Raw genomic sequence first — 18,296 nt, forward strand, 5'->3', positions numbered from 1 at the left:
GTCGTGATGACACGAAACCACCCACTTTTTGGACATTTTTGGATCTAATTAATTAATTAACCCACATCAACCCCATTTCACTTACGAGATTTTTGGATGCTCTATCTGGCGGTACCATTCTTTTTCGCTTAAACCCATTCGGTCGGACGCAATCGTGCGTACAAGCTTCGCGAACGTATCCATACAATTCTTACGCATTAAAAATGGAACGAGGCGCGATATGCAGCGCACTTGAGAGTGGGATAGCCTGGGCAGAAGCACTTCTGACATATAACAGCAAGAAAGGAAACAGACATAAACAGAAATCAATATACAAGGATTCGAACACTCAAACTTTGGATTGGGAACCAAGCACCGATATGACGAGGCCAGACGGTCCAGAGTTGAAAATAGACGCCGTATAGACGAAGCACACACATTGCTTGGGTTTAACGCTTGCAGTTATCGAAACGTATTGCAGTTCCGAGCAAACTATGGGTATGTTGTTATAATATGATTTTGCAACAAGCTAAGCTAAGGCTTTAGTATACGCACAACGGTTTGAATCGCGTTTCTTCGTCAAAAAACAAAGTGTCGAACCGTGCGTATATTCAGGCCGGTACTTGACAACCACAAAGCCTTGTTTTCTTTTCGTTTTTTTTTTTGCGGATAAGGTGGTCTTAGTTGTAGCAACTGGCAGCTGCACATTGCGGCCTGTTGAAAACTAATACAGAAGGCCGTGGACCACTTCTTGTTCTTTCTTACTGGCGGGCAGCGGCGGTAAGGAATAGAATATTTGCCGTTGACCGTTTCGCTAAGTGTCGCCGGTACTTAAACAACATCAGGTAAGATCATAAAAAAACGGCAAGGAAATGAAACTAGAATCGTCTTTTCTTGGGCTAGTTGGTTTTTCATGCTGTAGGTGTTTGCAGCGCACACGAAACACGGACGGACAGAAAAGGGAACGAAACACAGCGCTGACTTTCAACTGAGCTTTAAAAGACACGTGCCGTTGGTTTAAGCGGCACGTGTCTTTCAGTGTTTTCCATTCATGTTTTTTCAGGGTGTTTATCTATAGTATCAGTGATTTTAGATGGCACATGTAGTAGGACGTTTTGACATCTTCTGAGTCACATGTTAAAAAATTTTGTATAAAAGTCGCTTATTTTTCCAATAAAGCTAAGTTGGAAGTCAGCGCTGTGTTTCGTTCCCTTTTCTGTCCGTCCATGTTTCGTGTGCGCTGCAAACACCTACAGAAATGAAACTATTTATACTCGCTTGACGCTAAGGCTTTCAAATCGCATTCGGTACGTATTGAAACTCGTAGTAATTGTTCATGCACTTCTGCTAGTCGCTTCGGTTCTACGAAACCTTTTTCTCGCGCATAACAGAGAGCGGCGGCTCTCTCACTGGCCTTATGGCTCATTCACTCTTGGTCATTCAGCGGCGAGAGCGAGCGAAAACAGCCGCCGCCGAAATCCTGCCTCGTTCCCGACCACCATCTCGCCGCTCGTGGAGTATGGTCAGAAAAGACCTTAAAGCGACGCTGTCGACGTACCATGTGCGTATGCAAGGTTCCGTACGCTAAACGCGGTTATTTTGAGGTACTTTGCGCCATATCTCACAATCTCTCTTTTAGTTCAGCGCATGGTCACCGCGGCTCAGCGTGCACACAAAGACCCAACAGACCCAACGATAAGCGCAGACTAGTGGCGCCATCTGGCTGTTAACGAGAGCAGAAAACTGGGCAAGTTGGAATGGATTATCTTAGAGCAGCGCGAAACAGGACGTAGTAGATGAAAAGCAAGAGATGACAGGTTGTTAGGATGGCATTGGATTGGATTGGAAAACATGTATTTCGTCAAGAAGAGCTGGGTGACCGGAGGGCTGTGTTAGGTGGCCGCTAGTCCGTGACTATTGGCGACCTTGTTGACCCACTCGACGGCCCGGACTTGCGTCTTCGGGTCTGAGCTGGCCAGCACCGCCTCCCACTGCTCGAGAGAAGGGATTCGTACTAGCTCCGCCGGAGGCGGCTCTTCCCTACAGTCCCATAAGATGTGGCCGTAAGTGGCGCGTTCGCCACAGCGGAAACATTGGGGTTCGTATTGAGAGGGGTACATGAGCGACAGTAGCGCGGGGTTCGTCAGGGAGCGCGTCTGAAGCCGTCTCCACGGGGTTTCTTGTGCTTTGGACAACGTTTTAGCCGGAAGGGGATAAACTCGCCTGCCCAAGGTGTAATGGTGGGTAATATCATGAAAAGAGGTCAGGCCGTCTCTCGTAAACCCCCGCATGAAGAGGCGAGCTCCCTGCCCGGTTGACGAAACCTCGGACTTTATTATGATGCTTACAAGGGTAGACGTGCAGGCTAGTTGGTGAACCATGATTCTTTAAAACAGCGCAAAAGACAGGGACACAGATAGAAAAGACACACACAGCCCTGACTTACAACTAAATTTATTCATGGAAAATACATGTATATATACATAAGGCAAGATGCGCGAAGGCGGAAAACTGGTAAAATGCGGCAAAAAAATTTTTTTGAAAAAAAACCTAATGACGTGTCGCGCGCTTTGCCAAGTACGCCCGTTCTTTTTCAGATAGCGCAAGAGAAGGGATGCTGACGCAAAGGTGACCCAGAGCTGATATCCTTTGGGCCTCAATTATTTCCCTCGTGGTTCGGTCCTTGCTTCTTTTGAAAGTTCGGCACTTATGAAACATGGGTTTACACACTTCCTGATTTTCTTTTGTGCATTCAGAGCAGTGAAGCGGCAGGCAAAGACCGCAACCTGCCGCTTCACTGCAGACGCCTTTTCTCTGGCAGTTGTGGACCATCGAGGTTCTTCCCTTGCATCGGCGACAATCGATAAAACAAAATTTCCGGAGGTGGTCGAAGAAGCTGCTATAGCTTTAGCCATTACCTCCACCACTGCCAAATACATCATCAGCGACTGCGAAACAGCAATTCGAAATTTTGCAAAAGGAAGGGCCCACTCCGCAGCCATCAAAATCTTACAAAAAATCTCCAATACCCGCCAGATCACATTGATCTGGGTCCCCGCCCATTCGGACCATCATGGAAACCAGGCGGCGCGCCAATTTGCCCGAGGATTCGTGGTTAACCGGGAGGTGCGCTACCCCGAGCTCAGATCGGCCAAGGAGCGAGTGACAACCTACAAAGAAATTACTACCCACTTCAAGAAAGAAAGACAAATCTTCCCAGAACCACATAAATCTCTGAGTAAAACACAACAAGTCAGTTGGCGGCAGCTCCAAGCAGACACTTTATTTAATCCTTACATGTACTCCATATATGGTTCCCGGAGCAGTACAGCCCCGTATGTTCTCTCTGTGGGCTCCAAAAGGCAGACACACCGCACATCCTATACTCATGTACAAGCCATCGCAGAGTCTGCAGCTCTTTACCCAATCTCAGTGGGAGGCCGCGCTGCTCAGCTCGGACCCGGAGGTTCAGCTTCGAGTCACAGCGAGCCGAAGAGGTCGCCGAACGACATCTTCGGTCGGCCACCTGGCGTCCGGCCTAGAAGAAGAGCCCACCGCGGGGAGGGGAACGTCACCCCAACTCGCGCCTAAGACCTCTTGTTTAATAAAGTTTACCTCCTCCTCAATTAAAGGGATCTTATAGTGATGCTTCAAGTGGGATGGAATTTAGTTAGTTATTAAAAGCTTCAGCAAGTTGGTCACCAATAAGTGTGTTGCGGTTAACAGTAAGGTGGATGAGATTATCACCAAGACCTGACTGGCTATAGCGAAGATAAGCTATAGGAAGCCGCCGCGGTGGCTCAGTGGTTATGGTGCTCGGCTGCTGCCCCGAAAGACGCGGGTTCGATCCCGGCCGCGGCGGTTGAATTTCTTTGGAGGAGAAATTCTAGAGGCCCGTGTACTGTGCGATGTCAGTGCACGTTAAAGAACCCCAGGTGGCCGAAATTTCCGGAGCCCTCCACTACGGCGTCTCTCATAGCCTTAGTCGCTTTGGGACGTCAAACCCCATAAACCAAACCAGCCAAACCAAACCGTCGCCATGAATTTTTTTTGTTGTTGGCAATCTGACGCACCTCTTATGCCTAGCAGCGGCAGAATCGTCTCCCTAAATGAAAATTAAAGCCAATTTATCCCTCATACATTTTGTTATAGGCCAGATGAGACGAAGCGATAGGCGGGTACCCCATTTACTCCTGTGAACGCTCTGAAAGGCAGCAGCAAAGACGAAATCAGTCAGAAGCGAGGGGTCCTGCTTCGAAGGGCGCCGTCATGTACGAGGAGTAACGACGAACCAGGGGGAGCAAATTCTGGCGTTGGTTCCTTACTCTGTCCTTTTCAGGCCAAGGACTAAGCATTTGGCCCGTGAAGTCTGCACACGGCACGCACGCGCTCGCAGTGGCTGCTTTCGGTTTGGTTTGGCTTAGTGGGGTTTAACGTCCCGAAGCGGCTGAGGCTATGAGAGACGGCGTAGTGAAGGGCTCCGGAAATTTCGACCACCTGGGGTTCTTTAACGTGCTCTGACATCGCACAGCACACGGGCCTCTAGAATTTCGCCTTCAAGAAATGCAGCCGCCGCAGCCGGGATCGAACCCGCGTCTTTCGGGTCAGCAGCCGAGCGCCGTAACCACTGAGCCACAGCGGCGGGTTGCTTTCACGCTGCTCACGGGGACTAACAGCTGCGATTGATCCCACGGGACTAATTTTGATTATGAGTGTAGGGGAACGAAACCTTTGGTTGGTTAGTTTGGTCGGTTGTTGCTATCATAGCTGATTGTTTTGGTTTGGTTTTCAGAGTTTAACGTCTCAAAGGAACTCAGGCTGAGGGACGCCGTAGTGAAGGGCTCCGGAAATTTAGACCACCTGCGGCATTTCCTTTCCTCAAAAACCATAACCTGGGGTTTTTTAACGTGTAGTGACATCGCACAGTACACGGGCCTCTAGAATTTCGCCTCCATCGAAATTCGGCTGCCGCGGCCGGGATCGAACCCGTGTCTTTCGGGTCAGCAGCCGAGCGCCGTAACTACTGAGCCACCGCGGCGGGAGCTGATGGTTTTTATCGTCGAAACGTAGTCATGTGTACTTGTTTTCTTCGTTCCAATGTTCTAGAATAAAACCTCAGTTGCTATATTGCACTTAACGTCTCTGTTTGTCTCTCTAACACAGCCATTTTTGCCCAAGCAGCGCAACATTTGAAATGCTCGGGTTTTAATTTTCGAGTAGCGCTAGCGTTTTTCCTTTGCTCTGTCCAGCCCTGCATTTCTTCTGTCGGTGGATCTGCATCCGCTTTCCTGATTCACGCTTGCTGTTTCGCGTGGGTGCACTCCGCGCACGAAGAGATGGACAGCGGGAAGGGAGCTAGGGTCAGCGCACTCTACATCAGTGTCTCTGGCTAGACGCTGGTGCAATTTGCGCTGTTACGCTTGCAGAAATGCTAATATTGAGGTGTTGAATGGCCATTTCAGTGCTGATCTCACCCCTCGACTGACTTGGGAGCAAGTTTTGTCTGATGCGGCGTTTTCTCGTGGAGCAAGCCAGGGGCTCATGATTCACCGAAGCACGCGACTGGAAGCAGAGGAGTAAGAACAGAGAGCGTGAACAGTGGAGTGCCATAACTTCATCAAGACTGATTAAATGGCGGGCGCAATACCGCGCTTCAACGGCATCGATGTGACCGTGAGGTGAAGATTAGTTTGTACGGGACTGCAGTAACTTGGCACGAAGCGAGAACAGCTGTGAGCGTCACCTTGGCGGCATGTTTGTGCAAGAAGAGGTACGGCGGCGCTTAGGTTGTAAGCAGCGGCGATGACTTAATAGCCGCACACGTTGACTGCAGGCGATAGTGGGACTTTTATGCGGTCGTCGAGATATGGAGTGTCATTCTGCGCACTTGGTAGCAGTGTGCGTGGCTCCTTATCGGTGAGAGTCGTCAAAGCACCTATGTCTTGGTTTTTTTTTTACGAACGCGACTGCTGAGAAGTCGCGCCCCTCTGCCAGTGGTCGGCGTCGGCTCCTGACAGCCCTAACGCCGTTGAGGGTGGAAGAGCTGAGGAAGGCTAAACGACCGGCGTGGCACCACTGGCGTGTGGAACATTAGCGCAAAGCAAGCAACCGTAGCTGCTCGCCTTGCCCTCGGACGACTCTTCATTAGGGCCTCACCGTGCCGACACGTTGGAGACGGTGGAAGCTGTGCAAACTTTAAACACCCACGGGAACAATCAGATTCTAAAAAAAATATGCAAAACACCAAAAGAAAGGACCAAATAAGAGCAGGAAACCAAGGGAAATCTGTGATCTACGAAAAACCTAGAAAAGTCGTTTTTTTTTCTTTAGAATCTTTGACGCTAAGACGACTGTTCTTCAGTAATGATCTTCAGTTTTTATCGCTTGACGCCAGGCGCTGAATCTTCAGACTTCACCCCCCCTTATTGTTATTGTTGGTCATGTTTTTTTTTTCGGGTTATTGTTGGTCATCTATTTGTCTTCTTTCACGCGGTTTTATCACACAGCCGTTCGTTTCTTGCTCGTTATCGGTTTGACCACGCGTTTCATAATTTGTTGGTGTAGACTTGTCATGGCCCAGTGCATTGTTTTTTGCTTTGGTTGATGTTGTTATCGCTTCTGCTGGCCAGAAAAGAAGTTGGCACCTCAAGCTTTGCTTAGGGTAGATTCAGTAGTAATCAGCCATACTGTGTTGCCAGTGTTCGCATGAACTGCCAGCGTTGATGCATTTGTGGATACGGCTTGGTTGTAGTACAAAAAGGCAGGCTTGTTGCAATAAACCCCAGTTGCAATTTGGCGTCAGTCGTGGCGTCAGTCATGACTTTCCGAAAGCCGGTGCCTGTCTACATCGCTGCGCGGCGCCTGACCAAGAAGCACACTGTCTTATATAACCTCCTACGAAACTTGTGACGAATGCGTCCCCCTGTCTTCTCGCGCGGTTTGGAATTCTCGGAACGCTTCGCCAAGGTCGCTGGGTTCAGCTGCGCTCACAGCCGCGCGCGCCTTCAGGGAGAGTTTTCTGCGGCGCGGCCTTCCGCTCGCTATAGCGGCCTCGCAATTATAATAATGCCTTTATTTTTCATCACAAGGATGAGGGAGGCAGAGAGAAAAAGCTAGGGGTGTAGCTTGACGAGCTCTCGCCTCCCCAAAAATAGATATAACTTGTACAGGGAAAATATGCAGACAACATAACAGCATACCGGCAAAACTTAAAAAAAGAAAGAAAAAAAAAGAAAAAAAGAAAAACGTGGCAGTAATACTAACGAAATAAAGGAAGCATGAACAGAACCTATTTTCTGACACAACTGTAACACTTTGTAACGCGTAAAAATCAAACGTAAAGGCAAAATTACACAAAAATTACAAATTGCAAAATTGTAATAACATTAATTTAAACACAATTACAGGAATTACAATTTAGAAGTTACAAAATAACAACCACAAAAATTATACAAAATTACAGAAATTACAATTCAAAGTTACACCCGGTTACATATACTTGAAACAAAGTTTCAAGTATATGTAACCGGTTATTGGCATCCGGTTAGACGTTACACGAAAGATAAAAAGAAAAAAACGGCGCTTCTCGTCGGCTTTTCCTCACTGCATGCCCTACTAATGGTGCTGACATGAGCCGAACTTATTTCTTCCGACACGCTGTAAGCACTGCAAAGTGCATAGGGATTCCTAACGCAAAAAAAGGTTTTATGCCAACGTTTAACGCTCAACGTTATCCAGTGAGGCTGGTCTAGCAGTGCTCTCTGTGGAACGGACCTGTATTAACTGAGGACAGGTAAGACGCATACAGTGCTAGGGGGTGGGCACGTACTGTGTGGATTAGCGGACAGACGAGAAGTAGGGGTAGGATCTCTCATCAGTCTGGATATAGCTGGCAACGCAGATCAATTAACGAGAGGATGACATAAGTAAGCGTAGGTACAAAGTGAAGGAGGCACACGTCAACGCGGCTACTTCCAGCCATGATGACCAGATCGTCAAAAGCCTCCATGATGTCTTGGAGTCGGCAATGAGCAAAGCACGGTACACACTGCTGATCGCTGACTTCAGTGCTAATGTACACAAGAAGCACTTTGTACTGTATTGGGTTTAAGGCGCATAAGCAACACCGACCATCATGCGCCACACGCATGGTGGAATTTCTTTCAAGAATCGGGCGTCTTCAGCGACAGTCCTTGCCCGGAAAAGGTCTCCGAGAAGACCAACAAATCGGATAAGGACCTCAGCCTTTTCCTCAGGCCTAAGGAAATGGAGGAGGTGGATCTCAAAACACGTTTAAGGACACGGTAACAATTTTTAGAACTGACATTTTTTGTGATATGATAGTTTGTTTAATAAAACATAGGGTCACTGACCAAGTCAAAATTTTTAATGAAACGTATTGACGTCTACGACCGCTGACTCTTTCAGCAAACTAAAAACAGATGAAATATCTACAAATGGATTATCTCCTGAAAGTAAATTGGGGTGCATAGGAATTTGTTCATTGTAAAATGCAGCCGTTCGACTTCTGTGCACGAAAATAAAATGCGATTTACTGTGACATCTCGTCCACATTGCTCACACAGAGGTGTGTCTTGTTTTGTCGGCAGAAATTTCAGGAACTGTTTTTCAAAGTAATTTTTGGAGGGCTGTGGGAGTAGGTAGGCTTCGGTGTTAGAGCCTGCCGTACCATGTGAACGTAACTGACTTTCTCAAGCTCCATACGATTTGAGACGACAATGACCGTCTCCCCGGCATCATTCCTGACCGGAATTCGACCACTTGAGTGGCAAACGTACTCAAAGTTGTTCTGTTTGATCTAGTTCTTTGCCTGAAAACGTAAGTCGTGGGCCTGTTGTGTCGCATTTTTTATTTTTTTTGGCATGAAGATGTTAACGTCACTTTTCTTCAGGTGCTTTCTGCACAGCCGCCAGTTGTCTCGGTCACCCTGTTTCCGAAAACGGCAGATTGCACCCATTGCTTTATCTTTTCTATATGGCAGGCGATCAATAAATAGCAACTGCATTTTGGTCCGACAGCTGTGGCAACTCAGTCTCCGCAGCCAGGTCACTCGTCTTAATCAGCGGTATGTCATCAAGCGTCGAAAGTTGGTCTGGTTGGTTGGTAGTGGCGGAGGTCACCTCTGGCGGAGGTCACCTAGCTGACCACATTCGCCGTTGCTCACACAAGCCAGCATGCAAGGCGTTTCTAGAAAGGGCAAGTGTGATGCGCAGGTTTAAGACTGAAAAGAGCCGAGAAATTTTTGAAGCGTTCAGTATTTTCAATGATAAAGAAAACTGCGTCAGCAGCCCTTCTGTGGCGCTACTCAAAAAAGAAATAGATTACCTGAAGGCAAACGGGTGGATTCAGCCAGGTAGGCGATAAATAGTAGGTGCGCCGATGTGGCAAACATGAGTGGCATGGCAAAGGAGCCTTCTGCATTTTTTTTGATTATAGGTTAATCTTGTCACGGATTACTTTTCCTTGCGCCCCCTTTTGTATATTAGCGCTGTTTGTGAAATAAACCTCAGTTGAAGTCCGGCGTTCGTCCTGTCTCGTCTACCTTCGTCCCTGTCTTTTTTAGCCGCTGGAATGTCTCACAATAGTATTAATCAGCAGGTTCGTCCTGCGTTACCAAAATTCGATGGACCTCAAGGTAGTTTGCATCATGCTCGCCGCTTGCCACAAAAGCAAAAAAGAGTTATTAAAAGCTTCAGCAAGTTGGTCACCAATAAGTGTGTTGCGGTTAACAGTCAGGTGGATGAGAAGATCACCAAGACCTGACTGGCTATAGCGAAGATAAGCTATAGGAAGCCGCCGCGGTGGCTCAGTGGTTATGGTGCTCGGCTGCTGCCCCGAAAGACGCGGGTTCGATCCCGGCCGCGGCGGTTGAATTTCTTTGGAGGAGAAATTCTAGAGGCCCGTGCAATGTGCGATGTCAATGCACGTTAAAGAACCCCAGGTGGTCGAAATTCCCGGTCTCTCATAGCCTGAGTCGCTTTGGGACGTTAAAGCCCATAAACCAACCAACCTGAAGATAAGCTATGGTCCCTTACGGTAACGGAGGTCCGGCATTTTTTATGAAATTCAGGCAAGGCGCTCCAGTACGCAAGAAGCAGTAGTTTTAAATTTTGATGTAGGCTTCAAGCTTTTTCGTAGGAGTTAACACTTCTTGCTTTCAAGTACTGAATTTAAGAGCGTACGTTGTTGGGCTAGTCGGTCAATCATGGTAAATACAAGGGGGTGGTGGTGGTGGAAAACTTTAATATGCAAAGAGAGTTTGAAGGTCAAAAAACCCTGCTACATGGTCAGTATCCTTAGTCCGGGACACCGCACGACGAGGCCCCGTCTCGCGCCCGCTTTACTAGAGCCATTTGAGACTCCAGTGTGGAGCAGTTGAGGAGGGCAGTCTCCCATGCCTCTCGGGTGGGGGTGGGGGAAGGGGGAAGGTGTGGATTCTGAGTACATGCCCACACCATGTGAAAGATATCGCAGATCTCTCCACAGTGCGGGCAGCGCCCATCTGTGTTCGCATCGAAGTGTTTTGCTATGGCAGGACAGAGAAGAGTTCCTGTCTGCAGGCGCCGCAGATTTCGCTCCTCCGCCTTACTCAGCCCCTTGGCAGGTACTGGGTAGAGACGGTGGCTGTCGCAATAATGAATTAGGATTTCGCAGTACCGCAGAAGCGGTTTATGAGCTTCTGAGCCAGGAGAGCTAGGATGAGGAGCCCGGTGTGTGAGCGCTCGGGCGGCCGCATCAGCGGCCTCATTGCCTCGTAGACCCTGGTGCCAGGAGCCCAGATCACTTTTGTGCGAGTTGGATCGGCGGGAGCGCGTCTTAAAATTTGGGAGGCAAGAGGGGATATTTCGCCTGCAAGATAATGTTCACAGGCCCGGCGAGAGTCTGTGATAACTGTTCTCGATTTTGGATCGGCGGCAGCGAGAGCTATTGCGACTTCCTCCAATCGTGTTGAATTTGGGGCCCTAAAAGATAGCCCATCGACATTCATTCCCCGATGGACTACGGCAGCCGTGAAGAATCGCGTGGGCGACGGCCCTGTGATGTCCACGTAGTAGACGCCCTCTCTATATCCATACTGCCTCTCAAGCGTGCGAACCCGCGCTTGTCTGCCTTCATGTGAAGCCATGTCCATGTTACGCGGGAGCGGAGCGACCAAGAGCATGTGGCGCCACAGCACCGGGATGTTCTCCGTCCCCTCTGGTATGAATGTGTGTTGGACGTGTAAGCGGTTTAGCAGGCGGCGCCCAGGAACCGTCTGCGATAGCCGCGTGTATTGGTTCACGAGGTGGGCCTCCCGCAACTCCTGATAGGAGTTTACCACTCCCAACGCCTTCAGTTTGGCGTTTGAGGTAGCCACCGGTACTGCGCACAAAAAGACATGGACAAGAAGATAACACAACAAGCGCAGACTCGCGACTAACTTTATTTTGAAAAAAAAAAAAATGACACTCCTTTTATAGTTTCAAACTGTCACATCACACACATGTGGAAACCAAAAACTTGTCTTCATTCTGATACAGTTTGATTGAAGGGTCTGTTACGCAGTCTTTACCCTTCTGTTTGATGCAAAATGCCCCCAAATACCTCCAAAACCAAGCAAAAAAGACTTCGGTGTTGAGCAGGTTTTGGGACGAAGGAATAGATGTAGCATTTTTAAAAATCTTTCTTTATTTATTCTAAGAAACAGTACACAAACAGTTGGTTGGACCCATAGCCTTTACGGCTAGTGAGGAGTACAAACACTAAACGAGCACAATATTACTGCAGACCGTGTAAATAAAAAAACTTCAAGATTAACACACGCAATTCAATTCATTCCTACATTTCCATGGAGTGTTTTAAAGATGCCGAAAAGTTATTTTTTCTTTAACTTTATTTGGGATTTCATTCCACACATGGGCTGCGCTGTATTTTAGGAGTCTCCGGCCGAACATATTATAACAAGGTGGTAAATTAAATAGATTGTGAGTTGCAGCTCTTGTTTGTTTCATTGGTAATCTAAATAAACTAAAGGGCAGGGGGCTGTTAGATTTTATTACATTGTTTACTATTTCAGCTATCTTCAGTTTATATGCCATTGATAGGGGTAAGATACGAAACTGCTGAAAGAGTGGCCTACTGGGGTATGCACTATTTGAATAAGTTATCATGCGAATAGCTCGTTTTTGAAGGCGAGAAAGAGGATCTAGGTATAATTTATATGTACCACCCCATGCTTCCCGGCAATAAGATAATTGGCTGTGCACAAAGACGAAATGCAGAATGCGTAAAATTGAAAGCAGTCCCTGGCCTTGAGTAAAACATGGCTTGGCATCGTCATGCCGATGCCACGGAAAACAGCGTGGGCACGGCGCGCTCGCTCCTTCTCAGCGGATGCAAGGAGACCCCGCAAACGCCGCTCGCAGACGCTGGGCAACCACGAGTTCGACAACGGCGCCGACGGCGTGGAGCCCCTTTTGCGCGGGAGCCGGGTGCCGATCCTTGGTTGCAACGTGGACTTCAGCGACGAGCCAGCCCTCAGGGGCCTGCAGCCGAGGCCGTCCATGACGATCGAGCGCGGAGGCACGAAGATCGGGATCGTTGGTTACGTCACGCCCAACACCACCTACCTCGCCCGACCCGGTAAGCCACGGCATGTGCTGCTGTTATTCGCATGGCGTAAAAAAGGGATTAACTGCTGGTTTTCTTTCTCAAAACACCAACGCAGCGCAGGTGCGCTACCACAGATTGTGTGTATCCTTCGCACATGGTGTTCCTACAGACAACATACGCGGCAGCTGGCTCGACGCTAAGCCTCTGTTCCACTTGGCTGCAACTGGCGCGCACAGGTTTGTTCCTTTCCACGTGATTGCAGCTGCCGTGGAACCAGTTTTCCTCCTTCACCAGGACACTACCAGGCTTCACAAGGACACATAACGGCTTTTAAATGCAGTAATGCCTTTAACGACAGGATTTGCGCCTCTATTGGTCCGCGAATTCTCTCTGTATGGTTTCCGTCCGCGTTTAGGACTGACTTAGGTGCCCAGTGTGAACGAGGTGCAAACATTATTGTTTCCTGTGGCGTGTAAGTATTAGTTTACGGTGTCATCAATTTGAGCGCATGCAAGTCTTTAAATTGTCGCCTACAATAAAGCATTACATAAGCACGATCCGCTTGCCTTTGGAGGCAAGCGGAGCTTCAAGCGCGAACGCACTGGCAGCGCCCAGTGTGTGCACCCGAGGTGCACAGTGAGAGGACCGATCAAATATTTGAAAGTGAAGTTTTGTCATGCACTGCAGTGAGGTCTCCGAAGTCTTCGTCGACGTAAGAGGGGTCGTAATGTTCTCGCGGGATAGACAGATGTCGAGCATGAGCGGTGTCTCCAAAGTGTAGTCGAGGCAAGCTTTCACGAGGCCGTTGGACGCTCGGCCTTCGCGCCTGTACCGATCCCAGTCAGCCACTCTGCCTTCTCTCACCCCTAAAGTCCTTGCCTCCAATGTCCAACCACGGCCGGTTGATAAGCCACGCACAAGGTGCGACCCACTACATCGCACAGAAACGGCGTCTTGGGCCTAGTTCTCCGTGGGCCCGCCGCGGCGCCACTGGTCGGGAACAAGGGAACTGAAGGGAACAAGGCAGTGCAAGGAGATATGGGCTGGGCATCGTTCGAGGCACGGGAAGCTAAGAGTAAAATACTATATGAAGAGCGCCTGATGAAATTGGACGATAACGGGTGGGCAGCTAAGGTATTTAAATATTTATACAGAAAGAGCGTTGACTCACAGTGGCGGAGCAGAACTAGAAAACTAACCAGTAAGTATGCCGGTCATGAGGACGGAGAAAGAAAGAGCATGAAACGACAGGTTAAAAACACGGAAGATAAAAATTGGATGATTTCAATGGAAAAGAAATATAGTGCAGAACTATATCGATACTGGAAAAGGCAGATCAGGAAAGAATTTTTCTATGATAACTCAAGAGCCAGTGCCCTACGTTTTCAAGCTAGGTCCGGGTGTCTTAGAACGCGCAGCTACAAAAAGAAATTTAACGAAGAAGATGACACATGGGCAGTGTGTGGTCGATATGTGGAAACAATTGAACACCTTATACTCAAATGTGATGGTATCCATCCGGATGTCGATGCAGACACAGTCACTATTCCGGATACCCTAGGGTTTAAAGATAACAATGGTCATGTAAATAAATCTGTGGTGGAAGTTAGCAAAAAGCGATTGGAGGATTGGTGGCTCAAAAGCAGAGATGTGGCATAAGGTTAGAAGTGTAGGAAACCGTAGGTAAAGAAGAGGGCCAATGTTAATGAGAATTGACAACACAGTTGGACAAAAATAAAAGAAATAAAAGCTGAGCATGGTGGCAATTGCCACCACCCATCCATCCATCCACCCACCCATCCGTCCGTCCGTCCGTCCGTCCGCCCGTCCGCGCCGGATTAGCGCCGGCGCTTACTGTTTGAGGGCGTAAATACTGCGCTTTATAGTTCCTCATTAAAGACTGCGCTTTTAATTCGCCATTGAAAGCGCTGATTATGAAATATCGCCGCAGCAGGTGGAAATCCGCCTTCGAGTGTACGCCTGAGCGCTGTACTACATGACGGCTGCTTACACGACTGCCGTGGTCACCGCGGTCGAGGGAGTCCGCGCGCTAATCCAGCCAGGGAGGAAGGGGCCCGGGTCTGCAGGTCGTTGCCCGAGTGGTGTCCGTTCCCACGCTGTGCAAGTGGCCGCGCGTGGGGCTTGTGCCTTGCGCCGTGGTCACCCCGGTCGAGGGAGTCCGCGCGCTAATCCAGCCAGGCAGGAAGGAGCCCGGGTCTGCAGGTCGTTGCCCGAGTGGTGTCCGTTCCCACGCTGTGCAAGTGGCCGCGCGTGGGGCTTGTGCCTTGCGCCGTGGTCACCCCGGTCGAGGGAGTCCGCGCGCTAATCCAGCCAGGCAGGAAGGAGCCCGGGTCTGCAGGTCGTTGCCCGAGTGGTGTCCGTTCTCACGCTGTGCAAGTGGCCGCGTGTGGGGCTTGTGCCTTCCGTCGTGGTCACCGCGGTCGAGGGAGTCCGCGCGCTAATCCAGCCAGGCAGGAAGGAGCCCGGGTCTGCAGGTCGTTGCCCGAGTGGTGTCCGTTCCCACGCTGTGGGGATTGTGCCTTGCGCCGTGGTCACCCCGGTCGAGGGAGTCCGCGCGCTAATCCAGCCAGGCAGGAAGGAGCCCGGGTCTTCAGGTCGCTGCCCTAGTGTGTCCGTTCCCACGCTGTGCAAGTGGCCGCGCGTGGGGCTTGTGCCTTGCGCCGTGGTCACCCCGGTCGAGGGAGTCCGCGCGCTAATCCACTTAGGCAGGAAGGAGCCTGGGTCTTCAGGTCGTTGCCCGAGTGGTGTCCGTTCCCACGCTGTGCAAGTGGCCGCACATGGGACATGTGCCTTCGCCGCCTTCGGCCTTCGTCGCCGTGGTCACCTCGGTCGAGGGAGTCCGCGCGCTAATCCAGCCAGGCAGGAAGGAGCCCGGGTCTGCAGGTCGTTGCCCGAGTGGTGTCCGTTCCCACGCCGTGCAAGTGGCCGCGCGTGGGGCTTGTGCCTTCCGCCGTGGTCACCGAGGTCGAGGGAGTCCACGCGCTAATCCAGCCAGGCAGGAAGGAGCCCGGGTCTGCAGGTCGTTGCCCGAGTGGTGTCCGTTCCCACGCGGTGCAAGTGGCCGCGCGTGGGGCTTGTGCCTTGCGCCGTGGTCACCCCGGTCGAGGAAGTCCGCGCGCTAATCCAGCCAGGCAGGAAGGAGCCCGGGTCTGCAGGTTTTTGCCCGAGTGGTGTCCGTTCCCACGCTGTGCAAGTGGCCGCGCGTGGGGCTTGTGCCTTGCGCCGTGGTCACCGCGGTCGAGGGAGTCCGCGCGCTAATACAGCCAGGCAGGAAGGAGCCCGGGTCTGCAGGTCGTTGCCCGAGTGGTGTCCGTTCCCACGCTGTGCAAGTGGCTGCGCATGGGGCTTGTGCCTTCCGCCTTGGTCTCCCCGGTCGAGGGAGCCCGCGCGCTAATCCACTGGGGCAGGAAGGAGCCCGGGTCTGCAGGTCGTTGCCCGAGTGGTGTCCGTTCCCACTATGTGCAAGTGGCCGCGCATGGGGCTTGTGCCTTGCGCTGTGGTCACCCCGGTCGAGGGAGTCCGCGCGCTAATTCACTGGGGCAGGAAGGAGCCCAGGTCTGCAGGTCGTTGCCCGAGTGGTGTCCGTTCCCACTATGTGCAAGTGGCCGCGCATGGGGCTTGTGCCTTGCGCCGTGGTCACCCCGGTCGAGGGAGTCCGCGCGCTAATCCACTTAGGCAGGAAGGAGCCTGGGTCTTCAGGTCGTTGCCCGAGTGGTGTCCGTTCCCACGCTGTGCAAGTGGCCGCACATGGGACATGTGCCTTCGCCGCCTTCGGCCTTCGTCGCCGTGGTCACCTCGGTCGAGGGAGTCCGCGCGCTAATCCAGCCAGGCAGGAAGGAGCCCGGGTCTGCAGGTCGTTGCCCGAGTGGTGTCCGTTCCCACGCCGTGCAAGTGGCCGCGCGTGGGGCTTGTGCCTTCCGCCGTGGTCACCGAGGTCGAGGGAGTCCACGCGCTAATCCAGCCAGGCAGGAAGGAGCCCGGGTCTGCAGGTCGTTGCCCGAGTGGTGTCCGTTCCCACGCGGTGCAAGTGGCCGCGCGTGGGGCTTGTGCCTTGCGCCGTGGTCACCCCGGTCGAGGAAGTCCGCGCGCTAATCCAGCCAGGCAGGAAGGAGCCCGGGTCTGCAGGTTTTTGCCCGAGTGGTGTCCGTTCCCACGCTGTGCAAGTGGCCGCGCGTGGGGCTTGTGCCTTGCGCCGTGGTCACCGCGGTCGAGGGAGTCCGCGCGCTAATCCAGCCAGGCAGGAAGGAGCCCGGGTCTGCAGGTCGTTGCCCGAGTGGTGTCCGTTCCCACGCTGTGCAAGTGGCTGCGCATGGGGCTTGTGCCTTCCGCCTTGGTCTCCCCGGTCGAGGGAGCCCGCGCGCTAATCCACTGGGGCAGGAAGGAGCCCGGGTCTGCAGGTCGTTGCCCGAGTGGTGTCCGTTCCCACTATGTGCAAGTGGCCGCGCATGGGGCTTGTGCCTTGCGCTGTGGTCACCCCGGTCGAGGGAGTCCGCGCGCTAATTCACTGGGGCAGGAAGGAGCCCAGGTCTGCAGGTCGTTGCCCGAGTGGTGTCCGTTCCCACTATGTGCAAGTGGCCGCGCATGGGGCTTGTGCCTTGCGCCGTGGTCACCCCGGTCGAGGGAGTCCGCGCGCTAATCCACTTAGGCAGGAAGGAGCCTGGGTCTTCAGGTCGTTGCCCGAGTGATGTCCGTTCCCACGCTGTGCAAGTGGCCGCGCGTGGGGCTTGTGCCTTGCGCCGTGGTCACCCCGGTCGAGGGAGTCCGCGCGCTAATCCACTTAGGCAGGAAGGATCCCGGGTCTTCAGGTCGTTGCCCGAGTGGTGTCCGTTCCCACGCTGTGCAAGTGGCCGCGCATGGGGCTTGTGCCTTGCGCCGTGGTCACCCCGGTCGAGGGAGTCCGCGCGCTAATCCACTTAGGCAGGAAGGAGCCTGGGTCTTCAGGTCGTTGCCCGAGTGATGTCCGTTCCCACGCTGTGCAAGTGGCCGCACATGGGACATGTGCCTTCGCCGCCTTCGGCCGTCGCCGTGGTCACCTCGGTCGAGGGAGTCGGCGCGCTAATCCACTTTGGCTGGGGGGGGGGAGATCTCGATCATAACACCCGAAAGCAGGGCATTCGCACTGACTCATGTGTCGTGCCCGTCCTGGGGAATCAGCTGGCTAGGTTTGACCGCCATTTGCAGCATCAACTTGACGTCCCCTATCTTGGTGTTAAAAAAGTGTTCAGATATGTTGATGATTTTTAATCCTTTTGAAGGTAGACCGCGAACCAATACCAGGCAGACTCGCGGGGGACGTGCTACGTGTCTAAGCAATGCGCACAATCCTTAAAGTTCACCCTTGAACAGGAGCACGGACAGATCATATAGTTTTTATATTTGCAACTTTATTATAATGAAAATGACCATGTGCGCCGGGCCTATATGCCGCGCACCGATTGGGCCATCCTATCAATTTTTTCGTACCACCCAAAGCTAATCAAGAGATTCCACATCTACAGTGCGATAAACGGGACAAGATAAGAAGCAGAGAAACAAAACAAACAAAGAGAAACAAAATGTTTCGTGTCATTCTGTCCCGTTTATCGCGCTGTAGATATGAAATGTCGTTACCAACTCACCCAAGAACTTACCTTGTAAACTATTCAAGAGAGGCATAGCTGTGAACTGTTCGAGATCAGCGCTTG

The 18,296-nt window shown here is 51.6% G+C and overlaps 1 protein-coding gene across 5 annotated transcripts in view; it reads left to right on the forward strand.

Moving 5' to 3' along the window:
* Nucleotides 1–18,296, forward strand: part of LOC149324977 (protein 5NUC-like) — a 263,653-nt gene that overhangs the window by 67,111 nt on the left and 178,246 nt on the right. For 4 of the 5 annotated variants that reach the window (XM_089563646.1, XM_089563643.1, XM_089563647.1 and 1 more), the window contains one exon: nt 12,405–12,621. The exons of the other annotated variant lie outside the window; for it this stretch is intronic. In XM_089563646.1, the coding sequence (XP_089419772.1) occupies nt 12,405–12,621 (217 nt within the window). The remainder of the gene's footprint in view (nt 1–12,404; nt 12,622–18,296) is intronic. 5 annotated transcript variants of the gene reach the window in all.

This window comes from Amblyomma mixtum, chromosome 10 (assembly GCF_055824585.1).
Source record: "Amblyomma mixtum isolate Tamu chromosome 10, ASM5582458v1, whole genome shotgun sequence".
NCBI classification, from domain to species: domain Eukaryota; kingdom Metazoa; phylum Arthropoda; class Arachnida; order Ixodida; family Ixodidae; genus Amblyomma; species Amblyomma mixtum.